Source organism: Myripristis murdjan, chromosome 14 (genome assembly GCF_902150065.1).
Source record: "Myripristis murdjan chromosome 14, fMyrMur1.1, whole genome shotgun sequence".
In the NCBI taxonomy this organism is placed as follows: Eukaryota; Metazoa; Chordata; class Actinopteri; order Holocentriformes; family Holocentridae; genus Myripristis; species Myripristis murdjan.
The window spans coordinates 29,514,593-29,536,014 of NC_043993.1; the positions used below are offsets into that span (position 1 = coordinate 29,514,593).

The window sequence follows — 21,422 nt, forward strand, 5'->3', positions numbered from 1 at the left end:
TATTCATTACTCTATGGACTATAATTATTTAAACCCAGCCAGACTGGTCTAAGTAGGCAAAAATAAATAAATAAATAAATACAAATACCGTCATATACCGTATACCCTGATGAAATGTCAGGAAAGTTTGACGGTAGATCCGCCCAAGCCGACTAGGCATACCCACATCAATCATGTATTTCCATTTCTTCCGGTGCATTTTGAGGCTTTGTGTCTGATTTCACGCCTTAAACTGGGTCCAGTTCTTCTAACAAATGTGTAAAACGCGACTTTATGCGACTCAGATGAAGTGGACTTCTGGTGGGACTTTAAGTTGCAGGCAAACGTCTGCTTGCAGCTGCCTGGCCTCATCTGGCTGTAGTGTCTACAGACTGTTCCGGAAGACGTCATTATAGCGACTTTTCTGCAGGAGCAGCAGGCCACGAACCATGAAGAACTGAATGTTCCATGTAGATTTAGACACACACAAACACACACACACACACACGCACACACACACACACACACACACAACACACTATATCCAGAAGGGAGGGCAGCTATTACCAAGATGTTCTCCTCTTCTCTGAGACTCCAGAGAGTGGACGGAACTCATATAGTATATTTGCATTTCTCAAAATTATCCAACACACATTTGTCAATATTTGTAAACACAAACAACTCCCTCCCAAAACCAGAAACCCGGAAACGAAGACTTAAAACTGATGCTAAGTCATGAAATCTGAAGCGACTCTGTGGAACATGCACTGGACCTGTGCTATAGCACTGCTTTCAATTTTGAACCCAACAAGGTTTGGAATCGTAATTTTGACAAATTAATAGAAAAATAACAGAGAAATTCTTGAATGAATTAATCAATAAGTGCACAAAGATACTGGGAAATGAACCAATGAATAAAGAAAATAATATATTTTTGACTTAGCAGAAAAAAAATGTTTATTTTTTATCAATATTTTCATTTTTTTTTTGCCAGACATGTATTTATTTTTCCCTCAGCTTCAGGATTTATTTATCCTTCAGCATATGCTAACAGGGATGAGTCAGTCAAGCCTCTGTGGGCTGTACCTTCCTGATTGATCAGTGTCACACAGCCAGACCTGTCAGACTCAGGAATGCTACGCAAGCTCTGCTTCCCATAGAGTCTGACAGGCCTGCCATCAACACATCGGCTAATTACGAAAAAAAAGAAAAAAAGACCATCACGATGTGTAGGATCTTATCAGTCTCTCCTCTTGCAACGTAAGGCTGTTCACGATGACGCAAAAACAAAAATGTTAGAAAATAGCTGATTTACATGGTGTCTTTACTACCTGAGATGTTTCCAACCATATGATTAGAAACCATATGATTTTATTTTTCGAGCTGTGATGGACGTAATGATACGTCACCGTCTTCCACGAGCACACAATTCCAAAAATCAAAAGACATAAATCTGCTTACTGGCATTGGAAAAGGCCTGCTGGTTGACACACTGCTGCACCTGGCATGTTTAGCATTGGCCAACATGTATTAGCTGATGGATATTTTTATCATTAAAAAAATCCAAGGATCTATCATGACCTTTGTGAAATAATTTTATGTAATCATTCAAAATCAGTAACTTTTAAAATCAGTAATTTCCCCCGGTAACTTTACTGGGTTTTTGAATGAATGTGGTTCCAAACACACCAAATGTAAGCTCCATGTTCCAAAGATGAAATTCATACATTGTTATTTTGAGATCATCTTGACAAATATGAAATGCATTTACAAGTTTTAAAGCATAAATCGATATGACTAAAAAACAAACACTAAGCTAACCCATGTAAGATGAATGATATGTTAACACTGGATAAAGCCGGGAAAATAACTCAAAACTCAAAATAACTATTAAATCTGTGTAGCAAGTAGTAAAAATAAAGTGGCGAAAGTAACTTTTTACAACAAAAAAAATTATTTATCATTTTATTTATTTATTCATTGATTTGTTTTTCAGAGGTAATTATGTATTTCTGCTAATCTAGAGTGTATTACTTTGTTCATTTATTTTCTTCATTTATGCATTTGATATTTCTTTTATGCTTTTATTTGTTGATTTGTGACATTTTGTTTAGCAAGATAACTCAAAACCTAATGGATGAAACTTCACAGAGGGTCTGATAATGAGTGAAGGATAAAATTATTACATTTTGGATTATTTTATTAATTATTATTATTTGGATTATTATCTGCAGAATAAATCTAGGTGCTTTATGTTGATGTGGGGATTGTGCAGCAAGGCAGAAGTTGTCATCTCTGACTACTGTTGCTTATTTATTTTCCAAATTAGCTTGGTATTAATTAATTAATGTATTTATGAATTTGTCAGGATTAGTATTCCATAAAAAGACTGTCCCAAGAAAACCCTCGAAGGCTCTCTCAATAACATTTTACCATCGTCTGGGTTTGTTTACTACAGAGCACCTCCAAAATTTAAATCTTAATGACAGCTCAGGTTCAAGTTTTAACTTTCTCTGATTTCTGGCTTCTGGCAAGAATTTGTTCATGGGATATTAATTCAACCACACTTGAATGAATTCTTAGACACTGATATTCCATTTTAACACCGCTTTGGCCCCTCCACAGACTCTAACTTGTTGCATGTCTTGTGCTCTCAAGAACAGCAGAGCTCCGGCTGAGTGTGTGTGCAGTGTGGTTACGGTGCAGCCTTACATCCTCCTCTGCTTCAATAATGCACCCACTTGTCTCGTGTAAGACACAACACTTCCATAGGGAAACAATGGAAGAAGGAAGAAAAGAGGAAGAGAGAGAGAGAGAGAAAGAGAAGAAACAAAAAAATCTTGGATTTGGTCCTCCCTACCTGCTTTTTTGACTGTATAAACAAAATTAAAAAAGAAAAATGATTGAGCCAAACATTGCTGAACAAGGGTCATGACTTCTGATACCACCAAAGCACATACACACACACACACACACACACACACACACACACACACACACACACACACACACACACACACACACACCATATGCCCCTTTCCAGCCTTTAGAAGTGATTACGAATGCTTTACACTGAAACCGCCAGATACAGGCCTTTGTGACATATAAAGGATAGATGCAGGCCTTATAGAACAGATGACTTTCGGGGGTTTTCTGTGACCGCTACTGCAAAGAAAAAAACTACAAGACAGCCATGAACAGTCCACTAATCAAAGACCGGCTTGTGAATGTACTTTGTGGGTTGCTGTAAAGGACATTTTCTGCAAATGTGCACTGCAAAAATACTCAATTTGAATTCATGAATCAAATGTCTGGGACAGATGTTTTTTTGCCCATCAGACAAGCCCGCTCACACCCAGTTCTCACTACTGATGGCTGTATAAACCACGCTGTGCATCTTGGTAAATGTGAATGCATGATTTGATGGGATTAGATGGATTACTTTATTTAACTGAGTGACTATTTTAATTTTCCACTATACTAGTCTTGAATCGCATTGGAAATCCTAATGGATAATGTCATATCTCTGGAATCTTGAACTTCAAGTTAAAAACAACACACTCAGTGTCTGTCAACATGGACACGAATCACCTGCAGTTACTGTTGCCATGCCAATAGTTCTGCCTTCAAACCTATAATTTAATGGCAATCCCCTTCTAAAGAGACATTCAAACAGTTCAAGGCTGTCTTTGTGGTGGGCATACGGGCTGGGGGATTACGATTTTGGCTTCCGACGATTATGAAAACAAGATAATCGAGATAAAATGATTATTATGCAGCATTCCGTTTTGCAATACTGCTCTGATTTTGTCTTTTGTAAATTTGTCGTTATTAATCCAGCGCACCCTTTTCCTCTGCAGTGGTGCGCTTTCACCCCTTCCTAAAAACCCAATAAATAAAAGTTCAGTCAATGCATGATTATTCCAAAGTCAATGAGTAATCATGTTTAATAATTATGATTTCAATACTGACCGAAAATAATTGTGATTATGATTTTTGCCACAATTGAGTAGCCTTAGTGAGCATGAGACATCTGGCTAAAAGCAGAGTTTTAAAGAAACATCTCTCTATAGCTGTGAGTTATCACTTTGATCGGCCCCTGCCAGTTTCATCAGAAATGACTTGTATTCGCCAACCACAGATCAATAAACAAATGTCTGATCACGATGTGATAGAGGAAAAGGAAGAGGATTTTCTCCCACCGCGATGCTCTGTCATCTGAGCACGGGAGCCACCGGCCGTCTTCAAGTCTGCGGCCGCTTAAGAGATTGTTCAAGGACGCAACTGTGCTTGGGCAGTCACGGCTGCTTATTAGGCTGTAGTGCGGTGCCCGTCTCTGCTCTGTCAAGGTCAAGCCATGAGGTCAAACAAAACGACTGAAGGAGACGGCACCAAGAAACCACAACCTGGGAACCCATGTAATCGGTTTGGCATTGGTGGAATAATTCCATCATTTTCGCCATGTCTAACTCCCTCTTCTCAATATTATTCTCTCGGTACAAAAAAATTAAGTATTCACATGTCATGGTGCCAGCTGTGTTTGTCCTCAATCTTTCAAGTTAAATTACAAAGAAAAACAAGAAGAAATACACCTCATTATTAATCCCTGCTACAGGAAGAAGGAAGGGACCGTTTGCCAAGCTCACACATGTAAAGACACAGTCCAACACACTCTTCTGGATGAGATTATAAAGCATGATTGGATCTATGGCAGATGCAGGACACAGATCCTGCACTGTTGGCAAAATGTTGTGTCCAATCTTCATCGTAAGCAAATTTTACCAGGGTGTAGAGGAGACATATTTCTAACCCTCTTAGCACATCTCTATTTATACATGACAGGTATTCCCTGCTCACCTCCTGTCCACAGTGCACTCTACCTTCCCAGAACACAGGTAGGCATACATTATATATGGATGGGATTTTTCTTTCATCTCTACTTTCTTCCAAGAAGTAAACTCTTTTGCTCAGCCTCTCTCTCCACAGCCTTCATCGGCGACATGCATACAAAACCACACACTGTCTCTTCTGGTTCCTCTGTGGTATTTCATCACATCTGGGCGTCACCCAAGAGTCAGTGTGCCTCACATGACACATATAGTTTCTTAGCTGGATGACAGTGACCTGACCTTTTTGATAGAAAGATTAATAACATTTAATGTCAGCAATACGCTAAGTAATTTGTTATTTGACACCTTGAAACCAGCTGTAGAGGCAGGCAGGCTGATCCATCAGCCTTACGCTGTAAGGGTGATGGAGAGACTTGGGCACTGCCAGCTGGGCTGAAACAACCGCAGATACCATTTGTACTCCATATCATAAAACATTCAAATTAAAGTTACATGTCAGAGGAGATGCAGAGGGCATATTCCAAGTTTATGTTTTACAGGTAAAATTCAAGAAACCTAGTAACTGTCGGACACAGCTGGAGCACACCTACCTGCACTGATTCATAGTCTTTTTTAAGCCTGAGCCTGGCATTCATAAATTAATAAGTACCAAAGTATCCATAGACCATTGAGGTAGTTGGGGCTTCCGGGGCACATCCGATTCCTTTAATTTTTTGGCTACAGCAAACTGGTTTGTGTGTGCTAATAATTTTGTCCTTTAAACATGCAAAACGTGACATTAGAAGGTCAACATGGTGGATCCATTAACATGTATTACTGACTTAATCTATTATTTTAGATTTTTTTTTTTTTTTTTTTTTTGGCATTTCTGCCTTTCTACAGGACAGTGACAGTGCAGGGAGACAAGAGAGACAGGGGAGAGACAGGGGAGGATGACATGCAGAAAGGGCCCGAGCCGGAATCAAACCCGGGCCGCTGCGGTAACAATATGTGGTACACGTTGTACCAGGTGAGCCACTTAGACCAGAAACACGTCCCAAGACATAAACCAAATGTTAGCTAAGAAAACTGATTTTAGCCATTTTCATTTTTTTCCATTGCAACTTAAAACTTGTTCCACACCACATCAACAAATAAAGACATCCAAGCTAAATCAAAACGTATTAAACAAAGTCATCGGCGTCAGTTTCATGCCCAGTTTGAAGCAATGTGTTTTCCCATTCCTCTGTCAAGCCAATGGAGCTCCAAATCAAGGCTACTGCAAGTGAGCCACCAAACTGGATTGATTGAACTAGTGTACCGAACTTAGCTAAAAATTAGCCTGCAGGTTATGTACTTTCTATCTATGACAGTATGGTTGTTGTCTCCAGAGGGTGGTGACGTGGTGTATCCGGTGCTTTTTGGTTTGCAAACTTTTTTTGAATTTCCCAGTCTGAGATCAATAAAGTATACCTATCTATCTATCTATCTATCTATATCTAAATGTTCTCTTACACCTCCATTGCAAATACAGACTAAAATGAACAGGAAACTGCAAACATGTTGGCAATCAGCAACTATTCTTATTAGCTAAAATATGATTTCAGACGTAATTACTGCTAACCACAGCAACTATTTATCTGCAGATCAACTGCAGTTTGTATCAATTCATGTATTCCAACACCACTGGCATACAGTGGCGAGGGGATCGTATGTCATACGCCACAAAAGCGAGATTCCCACAGACAAATTCATCCGTCTTCCCCATGCATTTTCTGGCACTCTTAGCAGGGCCCATCTGCAACCATGTCGATAGAATTTGCCTCCTCGTTTGTGGTAGGGGGTTAGAATGTGATGCTCAGATCCTGGGCTGAATTTAGAGTAGCAAAGCCGGGGCTAAGGTGAGGTATCTTATGGCCCTAGCCAATGAATGTTTAATGGGTCTGGAGAAGTCGGCGTGGAGGAAGCTGACTGTGCTGCATCAGTGGGCCAGGCTGTAAGATGAGCCCGGGTAGGAAGCGAGCCAGCTCAGGGTGATGGGAGGGGGGTGGGAGCACGATGGAGTACAGTATTCTGAGAAAGCATACAGTACAGGATTGTGCCATCGTTATGTATGTTAACGGAGCCATCGCCATGAACCACACTAGGGTACGGTTACACATCGAAAAAAGGTGTTACTATCCAAATGTATGCTTACTGCACAGATACGAACACTATACTGCAAAAAAAAAAATTCAAAACGGATATTAAGCACAGAAATATATGGCACACATAGTAAAAACCCTTGACTCCATCACCTTTACTCTGTCAGTCGCCAAGTAAGCCAGACTTTACTCCCCTTGTGAAATGGACACATGCATTTATCCAGGTGCTGGCTCAAAGTCCCATCTAACTGCCTCCGCCTGACAGTACCTGTAAATGTGTCTCTGTGTCTGTAGGACTGACAGCGGCTGAGCTTAGAGATAAAGAAGCCTTGTACTTGAGGACACCAAGTGTCTATCCAATTTTTTTCTAGAATCTCTAAGCAGAACAGAAAAACACTGTCAAGTCAAGGAAAGGCTTTCCTTTGAGCACTTGGGCTGAATTTAAATGCAGACACAAACTGGAGGCAGCATGCATTTGCATTGTCTATGGACAATGTCAGGATCACTTCTTAAGTGTATCGCAATGGCATCCTTATGCAGGGCCAAAGCCAAACAAAATGGTAACCGTGATTTGAGGCCACAGGTCTGCAGTTTGACAGCTATAGTCTTGGTCAATATCTCATGTCTGCTAGATGTTGAATGGGAAGAAATAGAGAGGTGACAGATCCTGGAACCTCAGACTAAAGGGCAAACAAGGTCTTTTTCACTCAATGGGGACTTGCCTCAACCCCACATCGTACATAAAGTATGTGTTTTTTTAATGGAAAACAGGTGCAGCTACTGACACTGAGAAGACAAATGTCAGTGTAAAACAAGACTAGGTGTCCCTGGCGATGGCTGGGTCGTTCTGGTCACACCTCTGGGCGTACACTATGTTAAACACCTGGGCATTGTACGGCTCTGTGCCTGCAGACCAACCCAGAAAGTTAATCTTCAAGAAATCATTCATGTGAACTTTTTTTCTGAGTGCAGAAAACAAGTTGAGAGCTGCACAGAAGTTCCAGAGCATCATTAGAAATTCTCATGTTTCTGCACAGTGTCCTTCACAGGTCCCTACTCACTGATTGGAATAAAGCTTTCTCTGCCCATCAGGGACTGCGTTACTGTGTACATCTGTCTTTCCATATGCCCAACTTCAAGCCCCACACAGCTGTGAACGATGTGCTAATGAGGCCTATAATCTACAGGATATACAGGGGGAAAAAAGACTGCATTCTACTTCACAAAAAATAACCACTCTTACCCACGACTGCCAGGAAGAGAGAAGCCTCTGTGAAGCGAATAAATTTAACACTAAACGTTTCTCTTTCAAGCACCCTATGACACAGGAATCCTTACAAACCAAAACAGTGATTTCAGCCAACACCACACTTCAAATTTACGCTGGCCAGGTATGTGGACGAGCAAGTGCTGCCTCAAATAAAGAGATCCCCAGGCAGCTCCACTGAAATGTTGTGGTGGTCATCATTTCTCAAGAGAAACAACCCTTCCTCTTCAAGGTAAGTGTGTAAACAAACAGCCTAATAACCCAGCTCTTCACTTCAACATTTGCGACTGCACATTATTACAGCCTGTAAATGTTAAGGTTGTGGTTGGGTTGCGGTTTTCAGCATGTGTTTGCAAATATGGAAAAACCACCGTGCAGCTCATGGATGTGAAAATCAGAACAAATCCATGCAGGGAGTTGCACCGCATAAGGGTGTAAGAGCAGAAATTCAGAGCATCACAAATAATTTCACAATAGAACAACTTTCAACCAAGGATCCCTATATAAACTCAAGGGGATATAGGAGGCATTAAAAAATAAATACCTGAGGCAAATGTCAGGCAACTGTTATGGTAGCAAAAAAGATGACAGCTGTGAAACTGTCAGACGCAGATGATGCCCTCATCTTGGGACAAAATGAGAACTTTTCCATAGACGCTATTAAAGAAGTGATATTTAACTTATATCTAAAGAGGCATACCAGTGATTTCAAATGTTTGGCCCATCTATTATAATTTGCCCACAATTTTCACAGCAACAAACCATTTTGCAAAACATACGGGGGTACTAAAGATTTCGCAACATATCAAATCCCTCAAACTTGAATTACACTTGAATTTTTGGCTGAAACTTCACCGTAAAAGCAAATGTTTCCACGCCAACTATTTTTTTTTTGGCAGAGAGACTGTGTCACGCTGCCTGGTTTCAAGTCATCGAAGCACAACAGTGCTGCTGCTTTTGCGGAAACTAATTTGGAGGACTTGGTTATGATGATGAAAAACTGGTGTGGAGAAAGTCTCAAGTCGCTAAAGGTTTATTTTCACATCATAGTGGAATGAATGGAAATCGCTGGATAAAAGAAAAAGAAAAATGATATCAGAATACTAAGTAATTATATACATTTTGTAGAAATTACACTACTCATACAGAATCACTATGGTCCTTTTAAAATAATGGAATTGATTTATACACTTATAGTGTACATCATAAATGACATTTTATTTTGGGGGGGTGTTTTGGGAATTACTGTAATTTACTTTTTTTGTGTAACCAGAATCCCACATCCTGTCTTGTCTACTTCTACTTCAGTTAAAGATTCCCTGCATTTCCAAAAGTGACTTTCAGCACCGCCCACAAAGGAGAACAGACATCAACTTGTTGCATTCAGCTATGGATGATGTACCTTGGTAGAAAACGAAAAAGTGATAATCCAGTGAGTCAGTCAAAGATTTCTCTCTGTACAACTGTTGAATGTCAGAGAAGAAATGTTACATCTAGAAAGAAGCTCTTGTTCTTTGATTTTAAGGGATTGACACCCAAACCTGCCTTTTACTGCTGCTGTCTTACATGTCAAACATTTCCAACTATCAAACCCAGCTGCACTGTAGCTGCTACTTGGAGCCCAAGAGAAACCAAAAGTCTCACATAATAGAAAATAAATTAGCAAGATGAAACTACGAGACATGAGGATCTCTCCTGTCTTGCTTAGCAGACCAAATCTGGTGCCAAACCAATACAACTAACAGTCCCGGATGTTCTGGACAGTGTTTTGATGATGTGCCCGTTCTGTATTCCCTTACTGCAGCAGCAGGGCTCCAGCAATTAGCCCACTGGTTGGACAGCCTAAAGGTGAGTCAGCTAAGGGACGTTAGTGGAGATACAACACATATAAGAGAACAATGCATCTCACAAAAAAAAAAGAAAAGAAAAGCCAGTAGTGAAAGAAGCCTAAAGCAGGTACCAATCCAAGTCAAGTCCTAAATTGGATTGGGGAGAGGACAGCCCTGCCAAATCATATTGTTTTATGATAAATCCAAACTACTATGCACTGTTTCCATCTTGGGAGAGAATGTGTCCTGGATAAAACCGACCAGCTGGATGTGCGTCAGCCATGAGGCGACTACTAGAAAGCGAAACTACGCCGGTGCAACATTCTTTACTCCCTGCTCCGTGCACGTTAATACATAATTAAAGCTACAAAAGAAGTCAATACTACATAATATAATCTTCACCCCCTGCAGAGACTTTACTGATGACCCTGAACGCCGAACAGTGGCTCAGAGCAATCTAAACACAGCACGCTTGCAGCTACTAATTGAAAGCCTAAGGCAAAATCATCTGTTGTGTTTGCGATTCAGTAAATTTAGAATTGAAGGTAATGGATTTTTTTGCGCTATAAAAAATGAATATACTCATAATTTTAAACATTCTGACATGGGCCAAGAAACTATGATTAGTTTGAGAACAGGGAGTTCATACATTATTACATATTTAAATAATGCATAAAGTGTTGTAAACATAAGAAAACATGAGCCAGAGAGGATGTCCACATGGGCAAGATAATGCTGTTTTTGTCATATACTCCAGAAGATGTACATGCCCCCAGACATCCAAATATAAATATAAATAGCAGTAATTACGTCTGAAATCATATTTTAGCTAATAAGAATAGTTGCTGATTGCCAACATGTTTGCAGTTTCCTCTTCATTTTAGTCTGCATTTGCAATGGAGGTGTAAGAGAACATTTAGATATAGATAGATAGATAGATAGATAGATAGATAGGTATACTTTATTGATCCCAGACTGGGAAATTCAAAAAAAGTTTGCAAACCAAAAATTTATATTACATCCAAAATAAATGTTTTAGCTTTTCAAAGATACCATTTAGGTATCTTTGAAGCAGCTAATCAATATAAAATTCCTCACTGAATTCATATTGCAAATATCATTTCATTCAAAGGACCATACCAGTGATTTTGCATGTTTAGCGTAATATCTACAAAATGTAGATACTTCACTTTTCTTCTCAAACTTCTCTCTCATTAATTTTAAGAACTTTGCGACTGGAAGCCACTAGTGGCAGGTAATGTAGCTCATAGTTCATCCACTCTTGCAAAATGAGTAAAATACAAATTTACTACACTGCAAACATGAATAAGGTGTGTTTCTGGGTTGAAGAGACTGAAATAGTAACACACTGACCTTAGTAGTACACCAAAGCTCTGTGGACTCCTCATACATAATTGGCAAGGCTCTACAAGGATCTACATCCAAATAGACATGAGGCATCTCTTGCCGACAATCTCTTCTATCAGTTAATCCAACCAGGCACCCCGACTCGCCATTTTGGTTCACTGAACCAAAATAGAGGAAGGCGGGGCACAGGGGGTCTGACGGCAGCCTCCAGCCCAAATACCAGGTTTATTGACATCTGAAGGTTGGTGACTTTTATGGAGTGTGCCATTTGCCCCGGGTAACAGGGGTGCTATTTCTCATCAAAGTCAATCAGGGTGAAGGCTTCCTCCCTGGATAGAACAAAGCAGATTGCCATGTGACCGCACAACCATCCATGAACTGTGACTGCTGAGCATAAATAGAAATATTAAAACGTGCCGCGAGATTATTAAAACTTCTTTCGCTTCCATTTTCATCAGAGCCAGAGTCGGTTCAGAGGCGAGACGGCACGATTCCAAGTCATTTCCTGTATTTGTGTCTCGTGGGTTCAACATTAATACCCTCCCCACCTTAGGAACAAAGCGGCAGGTCCTCAGTCTATTCACTCCGATGAAAGAAGACATACCTGAGTACAGATTATGACTGATTCTTAAGTCACATTAGAAAGAGGGAAACAGACCATGAAATAAAAGCTTTTTCGGTGAGAAGTTCAGAAACCCGCAGGGTGCCGAGCTACTTTGTGCCGCAACAGCAGAAAGAAGGTAATATTTACATTCATTATGTAACTGACGCTTAAAGTTTACAGGCTGCAAGTTGTTACACGTGGCACATAAAACCTAAGAGTGAGAATATCACATCTTTGGTATTGTATAAAAATTGACTTTTGAAGTTGTATTTTCCACTTTTTGTGTTGTTCAAGCAACTGAAATCAACATCTACAGAGCAACATCTACAGGATCTAGATCATGAAGGAGCCTAGATATTGGATTTTTGAACCCGCAGTGCAAAGGTCTGGTCATTTTTTGGACATTTTGCATCTCTAAACAAAAAATCTCAGTTCACTCCGGTTGTTACAAAGAGGGATGCGACAGAACAGCACCAGGTAATTCTTAACCAGCGTTAGAGGGTCAGCACATCATGGCAACATTTTGAACAATTTAGACCCTGGAGATTGTTGCTCAAATAATAATTAATCTGGTCTCTATTCTACAACAACCCCAGCAAGCAAGACTGTAGGGTCAGTGTGCAGAACAAGTGTGTTTTTAGCATTCGTTGAGGAAGTTTTTTTTTTTTTTTTTTTTTTTTATTCAGTTTGCATTGGTCGGAGTGGAGGCAAAATAAAATAAAAGAATATGCAGAATTATAATGGTTATCACAAAAAAATTCTCATAAATTGCCCACTATTAAGAGGCTACAACAGATTAAAAAAAAAAATAAACAGTAGTAAGTATAAATCAAACAAAAACGAGTGTTCCATAATCTCTAACATAAGGCAGATGCCATCACATCACAACAAAATAATCTCAAAACAAACAAGAAATTACAGCACATGCAACAATCACACAGCTACTGTCCAACCACATCAAGTCTGCGGGAGAATGCTGGCTCAACATAGACGGAGCTGACGAGGGGAAAATTAAAAGTCTAAAAATAACAACCGACAACTGCCAACTTTAGACATGTCGAGGTTTGTTGGAAGACGTTGGCGCCGTGTGCGAGAGGCTTTAAGCTGAGATGCATCCCCTGATTTTTACAGAATGTGTGACCTCAATCCAGGAAGTTGAATGTTGGTATTAGGGAAACACTTTATCTGAAGCCACGGGGCTCAGCGTGCGCCATCTTGCTCTGATTAAAGTTTAAACGCTCGCCTCTGCTGAGGAGAAACGCACACCTAGACCTACACACACTTTGATACCAGTCTAAGAGGCTGGAGTTGAAAGAGCACGTACACTGGAGACAGGAAGTGAGCCTTTGAAGTCCTAAGAGCATAGAAATGGACTCATGGACTCAAGGCATGCAGATAAGATATAACCTTTTCCGTACAGGTCGACAGATCGGGGGCAAAACGCACCACAAATTAGAGTCAGCTCGACAGCTGACCCTGAATTATTGTTGAAGAACCTGAGATTTCACCTCTGGCCAGATTAATTAGGCAGTGCTTTCATCGTGTATAGATAATATTTTAATGATGATAACTTGAGGAAAACTTCAGGAATCACAATTACGCTCTATAATGCTCATAAACTATTAAATACGATTCATTCTAATCTGTGTAAGCGCCTCGTTTTACACTGGAGCGCCGCAAAACCGGGCAGCTACTTGAACGCACACAAAGTGAGGTGTATTGTCATCTGTTCTGCACTGCTGTCCTTGTACAAAATACACTATATACTGTGTTAACGTCTCTGTACAAGTGCCAGAACATTACTGTAGTTGACAAATTACATCATTGTGATTTTTTCTCTTTTAAGCACGTTTAAGTCCCCTTGAACTTTAATACACCCTTGAGTAATTTCTGCTTTAGTAGCTTCAAAGTTGGACAAAAACATTCTTTTCCTATGTTACGACAACGTCCCACACATATTCTCTATCTGCTGGTTGCAGCGTTTCACTGAAGCTGCATCACACTTAGATTGAGTAAGTGTAATTACATCACACTTACATTGAGTGAAATATCCAAACCCAAGATGCCATTGTTTTATGGCTGCAGCATTACATAAAATAGAAAATATCTACATGTCTTGTGCATCATTTTAGACACATTTCCCTGTAATGCAGCAGGACATGTTTGGTATCTTTGGAAACATCGAGACGTCCACTTTAAATAAACTTCTGTGGGTTTGAAAAAATTAAGCAGAATACTTGACAATGGTAGTGGCAATGCTGCAAGTTGTCCACTGTGCTGACACATCCGAAATGCCTGGTTAAAATGTCAAGTTTGAGATGAAACACTGATCAGTGAACACCCACGGCGGTTAAATCCATGCTGTGAATGACAATCTAGGCTCTCTGTATTCCTCTTATTGGTCAGCAGCTTTGTTTTTTGCCAAGTAGCCACCCACTTACAGGGAGAACGCTCATTAAATGATCATACTGTAGGGATCATCAAAAAAACAAGGATACAAGGAGAGTTTCTAGGACAGTTTCTAGGCCCCAGCAGTGCTTGCCAACACCATTCACAAACACAATGTACAAAAAAAAAACAACCAGAAAGAGAAGTTAAAAAAAAAACAAAAAAAACTGAAAGCACATTAAGGGTTGCATTGCAATTTTTCTAGCCTCAAAGCTTCATTTAACTCAAAAAAAAAAAAAAAAAAAAGACACAGACACAGACACCCTTTATATCTGGCATTAATGGACCATACCAGTGATTTTGACACAACATACCATTTTGTAAAATCATGTGGGGGTACTTAAGATTTCACAACATATAATCAAAATCCTCCAGTGTTGTCATTTGAAATTTTGGTTGAAACAGCCACCTCATATTGTTCTGCCTCTGTTACTACCAAAGTCATCAACATCCATAAACCACAGACCTGATAATTTGCTGTGTAAAACAAAATATTTCCCCGGGGACTGCTCTTTCAGCGGAAGGACCATTTCACTCTGCCCAATTTCAAGTCATCAAAACACAACAGTGCTGCTGCTTTTAGGAAAACGAGTGTGGAGGACTTTATTACGGCGATGGGAAACTGGTGTGAAGAAAGTTGGAAACCTCTGACAGTTCATTTTCACATCATAGTGGAATGAATGGAAACCAAGCGGCTGGATAAAAGGTAGAAAAAATTATATTAGAGAACTAAAATACAACTATTTGCTTTTGCAAAACGATTAGCAGAGATCGATATTATGCGAAACATGAAAAATCACCGTCCTTTAAGATGCGTCCTGGCTAATCGGACTGTAATCGGATCAAGCAAAAACACCTGAAATCCAGGTGTAAATGCATACAAGAAACACTGAATATCTAACAACCCGACCAGCTTCAGATGCAGTCAGACAGGCATGGAGACACATTAACAACAAAGTGTATAATCTACTCACAGACGGCGTATAAATGGAGATAAATTTGCACACATTCAACCAGTGAGGAAGGCAAACTAATCAAGGAGTCAGCAGGAACCTCACTTCTCAAAAAATGTGAATGTCTGGTGTAACAGCCATGAAAATGTTCTTCAGAGAGTCTTCTACAGTTCCCATCTATTGTACCCCCGACTTTCAACCAACACCCCCATCATGTGGCATCACATAGTGGCATATTTATTTATCAAGCATCACAATGGCATTAATCTCACAGCTTAGTCATAATTAGTCCAACTTAGTCTGAGGCACACAGCCTGTTAGCAGGCATATGTTCACATCCTGGTTAAAGACACACTGCTCCCCGAGGGGATGGCTGTGTGTTAACACGTGTGTGCATGTGTGCGTGGGTAGGGGTAACAAGTGTGTTTGCGTATGGCAGCAGACGGTTGCTGTGGAGCGCGCCCTGAGCCTCCATTAACACAACCCACCATGTTCCCTTCCCTCCGCTATGCCCAGCCGTGCTGAGAGAGAGAGAGAGGCCACTTGAAACCTGGAGGGAAGCGAGTTCATCCGAGTGTGTGGAAGAGGAAGCCGGCAAGACGGGACAACAGAGACGGGAAGGGGAGACAGCGAGCGGGGAGGGCGACGGGGATCTGAGTCAGACAGTGAAAGCGAGAGGAGGGAGAAACGAAACAAGTAGAGGCAGAGAGGAAACAGGGGCTGTGGAGTGGAGAGAAGGGGGGGGCGAGCTGGGCATAAATGGAGAGAGAGAGAGAGAGAGAGAGAGAGAGTGAGGGGAGTGAGAGAAAAGGCAACCTGGCTCAGGTCCAGGGTTATCACTGGCAAAAGTCGAGGCATTTGCCAGCTGCCAGCTTGAGACAGCAGCACTCGGGCAGAAGGATCCCGCCCTGCGCAGCTTCAGCTGGTGTGTGTGTTTATGTTTGTTTGTGTGCGCCTGTGTGCACACGCATGGATGCTACAGCGCGATGAGACCTCCATCGATGTGTGCATGGGACAGGGACCATATGCACAACCGGTGCACTAGCTGGACTAAAGGGACAGTCTACACTCCCCAAAGCACAACAACAGCACTTCCACCAGCAGCCCCTGCTTCTCTCTGCCGTCCAGAAGTTGGTGTTCACGTTGCCAAGTTGCCTCCCCGTGGAGAAGACGAGGGAAACCCCTTAAAACATCTCCTTAAGTCTCCGTCCTTTTGGTGCACAGTTCTCAAGAGCATCCTCTTTTTAAGAAAGTGCATTACATAATTGTGTCCCATGAACCCAGCAAAATGCACATTACATGGCAGGCTACAGATAAGGATAAAATGCTACAAGAATGATGCCATACATACATACATATGTATATCTCTATATCTATATATATATATATTAGTGACATCCCTGAAAGTTGATGGCAATTTATATTTCACACACACTGACTATGAAGCTTCTTTGATAGCATGTCTATGTGTGAATCATCAACTGGCATCTCATCTGTGATGCTGAAGCACAGAAGCTGCCCCAGTTTCCTCCTCCTCTCTCGGCAGGAGATGAGTGGTAATGTGCACGAGTGCTTGCATGTGTGTGTTTGTGTGTGTGTGTGTGTGTGTGTGTGTGTGTTGGGGGAGGCAGGGTAGCAGTCATGAGAACTTTTTAGGGGTGCACAGTCAGTTAAGTGTGACACCACTGCAGCGTCACTCACTCACTCATTACACCATCTCCCTGTCCTCGCTGATGTAAGACGATGACGGTTTGCAATCAGCACAGGCACTCACTCACTCACACACACACACACACACACACACACACACTTGTGTACACATCCAGGGAACATTAAAAGGTGACAACACTCGTCTCTGTGCATCTCTCTTCTCTGAGTCAGACTACTAAATTAGATCCACTGGGTTACTTCAATCAAAATGATAAGAAGTTCTCCTTTACCTAAGTGTAATATTCTTTTTTTTTTTTTTTTTTTTGGAGGGGGGGGGGGGGGGGGGGGGGGGGGGGGGGGGGGGTATCTTGATTTAACACTCATATCAAAGCAGCAAAGGCATCAGTAAAGTTGCAACACACAAGCATGTACTCTTGACACCGGATCATCAACCCCAATGTGTTAGGGAACTATTCTAATTCACCATAATGCAGTGATTTAACAAGCAGTGCTCCCCCTAGTGGAGAAAACAGGTACTAATGAGCTACAGTAGGACCAGCTCCCTGGGAAGAGGCAAATCCACTCACAGCATTTTAATGGCATCTACACCAGCACACCATACTAATCACATTTGTGTTCACATTTGACAAAATGCTGCCGATGTGCGGCTTATTAAAGTGCAGGCGGCAGCGGCGTACAGCCACCTGCAGTATGTCCTAAGATAAACCAGAGGCAAACTTAGAGGTCTTATGAGGCCAGTGCATATCAAGCCAATATATTACTTTGAAGCCGAAAATGACATAATTTAACATTAAAATCAGGCATATCTCTGGCGCATGCATCTTTAAACAGGTTTAACCGAATGAGTTTGTGTTTTCAAGCTGATAAAATTCATCGTCATTCATCAACCAGCCCCTCTCTCTCTCTCCTCATATGCCGGTGACTGTCAGGTGAGGTGATAAACACAGATACACGTATGAACTCCGTCACGTAAAGTGCGAAAAGACTAACGTCGCGGCGGACAAATTTAATGATAATTTAACACAGAAGCGCAACGCATTTTTAAAAAAGCTGCTTGAAAACTTGAGCAAACACAGCCGCTGGAGACAGATGCTGCACTTCGACTCACCTTGAGCTGCCGTTCCTCGGGTGCTGAATACACTTGCTATCAAAGTGGCCACATACCAAATCATAGTACTATTGCCGACCAGAAATAAACCTCATCATATCTCAAAGTGCCCCTTTCGATGAATCTGGCATCGCCGAGTAGCCCAGGACGACTTGAAACGGGCCGGTGTCCCTTTTTTCTTCTTAACCGAGCCCGGTGCACTTTTCCATCGGCGCTTTCCCCGCTCTCTTCCCCTCTCCTCCGCTCTCCTCTCGCATCCTGAGACGGATCACCTGCGCCAATGGGACGAGAGTGGACGACGCCGTGAAACCAAGCCACAGCGTTTAGATAGCCGGGGTCCCGCCTCCGCACTGCGCTCATTGGTGGATGTGGGAGGATCTCGGCCACCGATTGGCTGCGTGTGCTGTCGGTTTTTCCTGCGGGAGCGCTACCCGGTGTTGCGTTCATGTCGTGTGGGAGTAACTGTGGGAACTCGGGGCAGCTATTGAGATCAGAGGGACACTCATGATCCATGATGAGCCTCTTCACAACGTACACACATGTATCATTATTATTATTATTATTATCATAAATTATCATTAATGATGCTGTTATTATTATTTTTGCTCTCATCATCACCAATTATCTTTCCATGCACCACCAATTATCATCTTTTCATGGGCCATTACCAAACACTGAGACAAAAAACCAAGACAAACAAATAAATACATACTTAAAGTCAATTGTTCACCTGATGTATGTCAGCCAGACAGGAAAAATGAGAGCAAACCATAAAAGGCAAGTCAGTGTCAATGTCAGAAATTACCTCCGGGCCTACATTACACAACTTGATAGAGGTTCAAAAAGGTGGTTTCATAGATGCAAACATTTCCAGTAAAATAAAGCTCATTTGTAAGGTCAAAAGGAAACTGATGACTTTACTGCTTCAGTTAGTTTATCTTTTATAGCAGGTACAAAATGGCATATCCAACAAGCCTGATTTGTGGACTGTGAAATTAAATAATTTTATTGGTTTAAATAAATATATTATTCCTTACACCACATATTCCTTTCAGTTTGAGCTAAGACGGCTAGAGAAATTGAAGTTAGAGGAAACCCCCGGGCAAAACCGCAAATCACCCAGTTATTAGGCCCATGTACAACCTGAAATTTGAACAGCAGGCTTTTTATATTTTCTTTTTGGAGGTAGAACTGCAGCTTCTCATATTTCCCATATCTCATGAATGCAGCTCTAGCCGGGGCTGTTTCAAGGTGGGTTGGAGTGTGACGCCGGAGCGGAGCTGCAGTATCATCCTGCGCAATAAGACAGAGGGATCCTCCATGTAACATCACACTGCCTCAAGCCGCACATCCACATTCACACTGATGCCTTTTGAAACACGAGGTCCCCTGTTTGTAAATAATGTCTCCACCGAGGACACGGCTGATGGGTGAAACAGGAGCGGCTGGATGTAATTAACAACACCTTACAGGTTATTCATATATTATTTTACCAACTGGGAAAAACTTTGGTTGTCACAAACAACTTGCGAGCGCCTCACATGCTGCGTGTCATGGTCCGCGGCTCGCTGATTCATAAGTTCAGCTCCACACTGTCGCTGCAGGGCACTTTCAGTTTTTCACTCAGTGTACTCAGATCTTAATTTGAAAGTCATGGTCGGAGAAGGAGACGTTCATGTTCAACTGACTCACTCCACCTTAATCATCGGGCATTCTCACATGCGTCAGAAACCGAGTCCACCTCCACGCCTCTTTCTCATTCTGAGAAGAAACCCGTTCGTTACCCCAATTTCCCATTCTTCCGTGACCTTAAACGCCTCCCTGCTCAATATTTCAGCGGGGTTCCTAATTGTGGGGACGGGGAACCCCCGCCGGCCCTGGAGGAGGGGGCCAGGGGTCCTCAGTATCATTAGGAACGCACTAATACCGCTATTATGGGATTTATTTCAAGTTGGGGCAGTAAAATTAAATCTTAAGTAATGATCCTCTGTGGCATACCTGTCTAGCACATCTATGATCTGAGATACTGCTTATTTTTTCATTCATAGTGAAAATTACGTCTTTAGTTGTCTTCTAACAAAAAAAAAAGAAGTTTGTGAGTCTCCTCTGCTTGAAAAATACAGGTGTAAACATCTGCTTACTATTAAAATTCTTTGAAAAAAAAAAAGGGTTATTTAAAATATATCATATATAAGTAGTCAACAAGAAATATTAAGTGCCTGACACATAAACGTAAGCAACAATTATTATGATAAACGTTTTCTCAAGGTTTAAATTACTAGGATCAAGTTGACCCCGACTGATAAAACATGTTTTTTATGTATGTAAATTAAAAAAAAATGTTAATTTGAAGGTAACACAAGGGCAAATGTAAGACTAAAGATGTTAAACACTTAAAGGACCATGCCATATCTGTCCATCACAACACAACTGCTCAATGAAATTTTAAAGACATGTAGCCTAATATTGTGAATACTAGTTATTATTGTTAAGTATTATTATAAGTTATTGTTTTACTCAACACCTAATATGCTCCACGTTCAAAGCTCCAGCAGGTTGTGAGTTCCCACAGTTCCCGGGACGGCCCCTGTCTCTTGGTCCAAACACACGTCTTATGGCTGCATTATTCCTCTTCGCACTGCCTTGTCGCTCCTCTGTCCTTTAGCAGAACCAGAGCTTTATGTCGTCGTTCCCTCCTGAATAGGGTTAGGGTTAGGGTTAGGCTTCGAATTCAGGGTTTGTCATGTCCCACTGTCCTGTAATATAGGACAATAGTTTGGTAGTTAATTAGAATACAGCCATATCCATAAACCCCATAGAAATGCATGGAAACTCACCATTGTGGAGTCACTTCACCCTGAAAGTGCTTTGGAAAATCTTTTTATTATTAATTCTTACTTGCGTTTTTCTGGTGCATTAAGTGTATTTTTTATTTTTCATTTATTTATTTATTTTGAACATGTGATCATAGGAACCTGTTTTTTCACTGGTGTTTTGTTTTGTTTTTTTTTTTTGTTTTTTTTTTTTTGAAAATAATAAAGTGAGTAACCCATATGACCAATGAGTAAATATAGTGATACATTGATGGTTTTGTCAATAATATGTGCTGTGATCCAGTCTAAATCTGATATTTAGTATGACAAATGAATGTTAAAATTATTTCTGTGATTTTTTTTTTTGTTTGTTTGTTTTGTTTTTTTGTTTGTTTGTTTGTTTTGCGTT

The 21,422-nt window shown here is 41.0% G+C and overlaps 1 protein-coding gene across 1 annotated transcript in view; it reads right to left on the minus strand.

Annotated features, from left to right (window-relative positions):
- LOC115371540 (protein turtle homolog B-like) overlaps positions 1 to 18,310 on the minus strand; it is a 139,220-nt gene extending 120,910 nt beyond the window's left edge. The window contains 1 exon segment of the mRNA XM_030068973.1: positions 18,201 to 18,310. Coding sequence (XP_029924833.1) covers positions 18,201 to 18,264 — 64 coding nt within the window. The 5' untranslated portion in view covers positions 18,265 to 18,310.
- Positions 18,311 to 21,422: the final 3,112 nt, after the last annotated feature.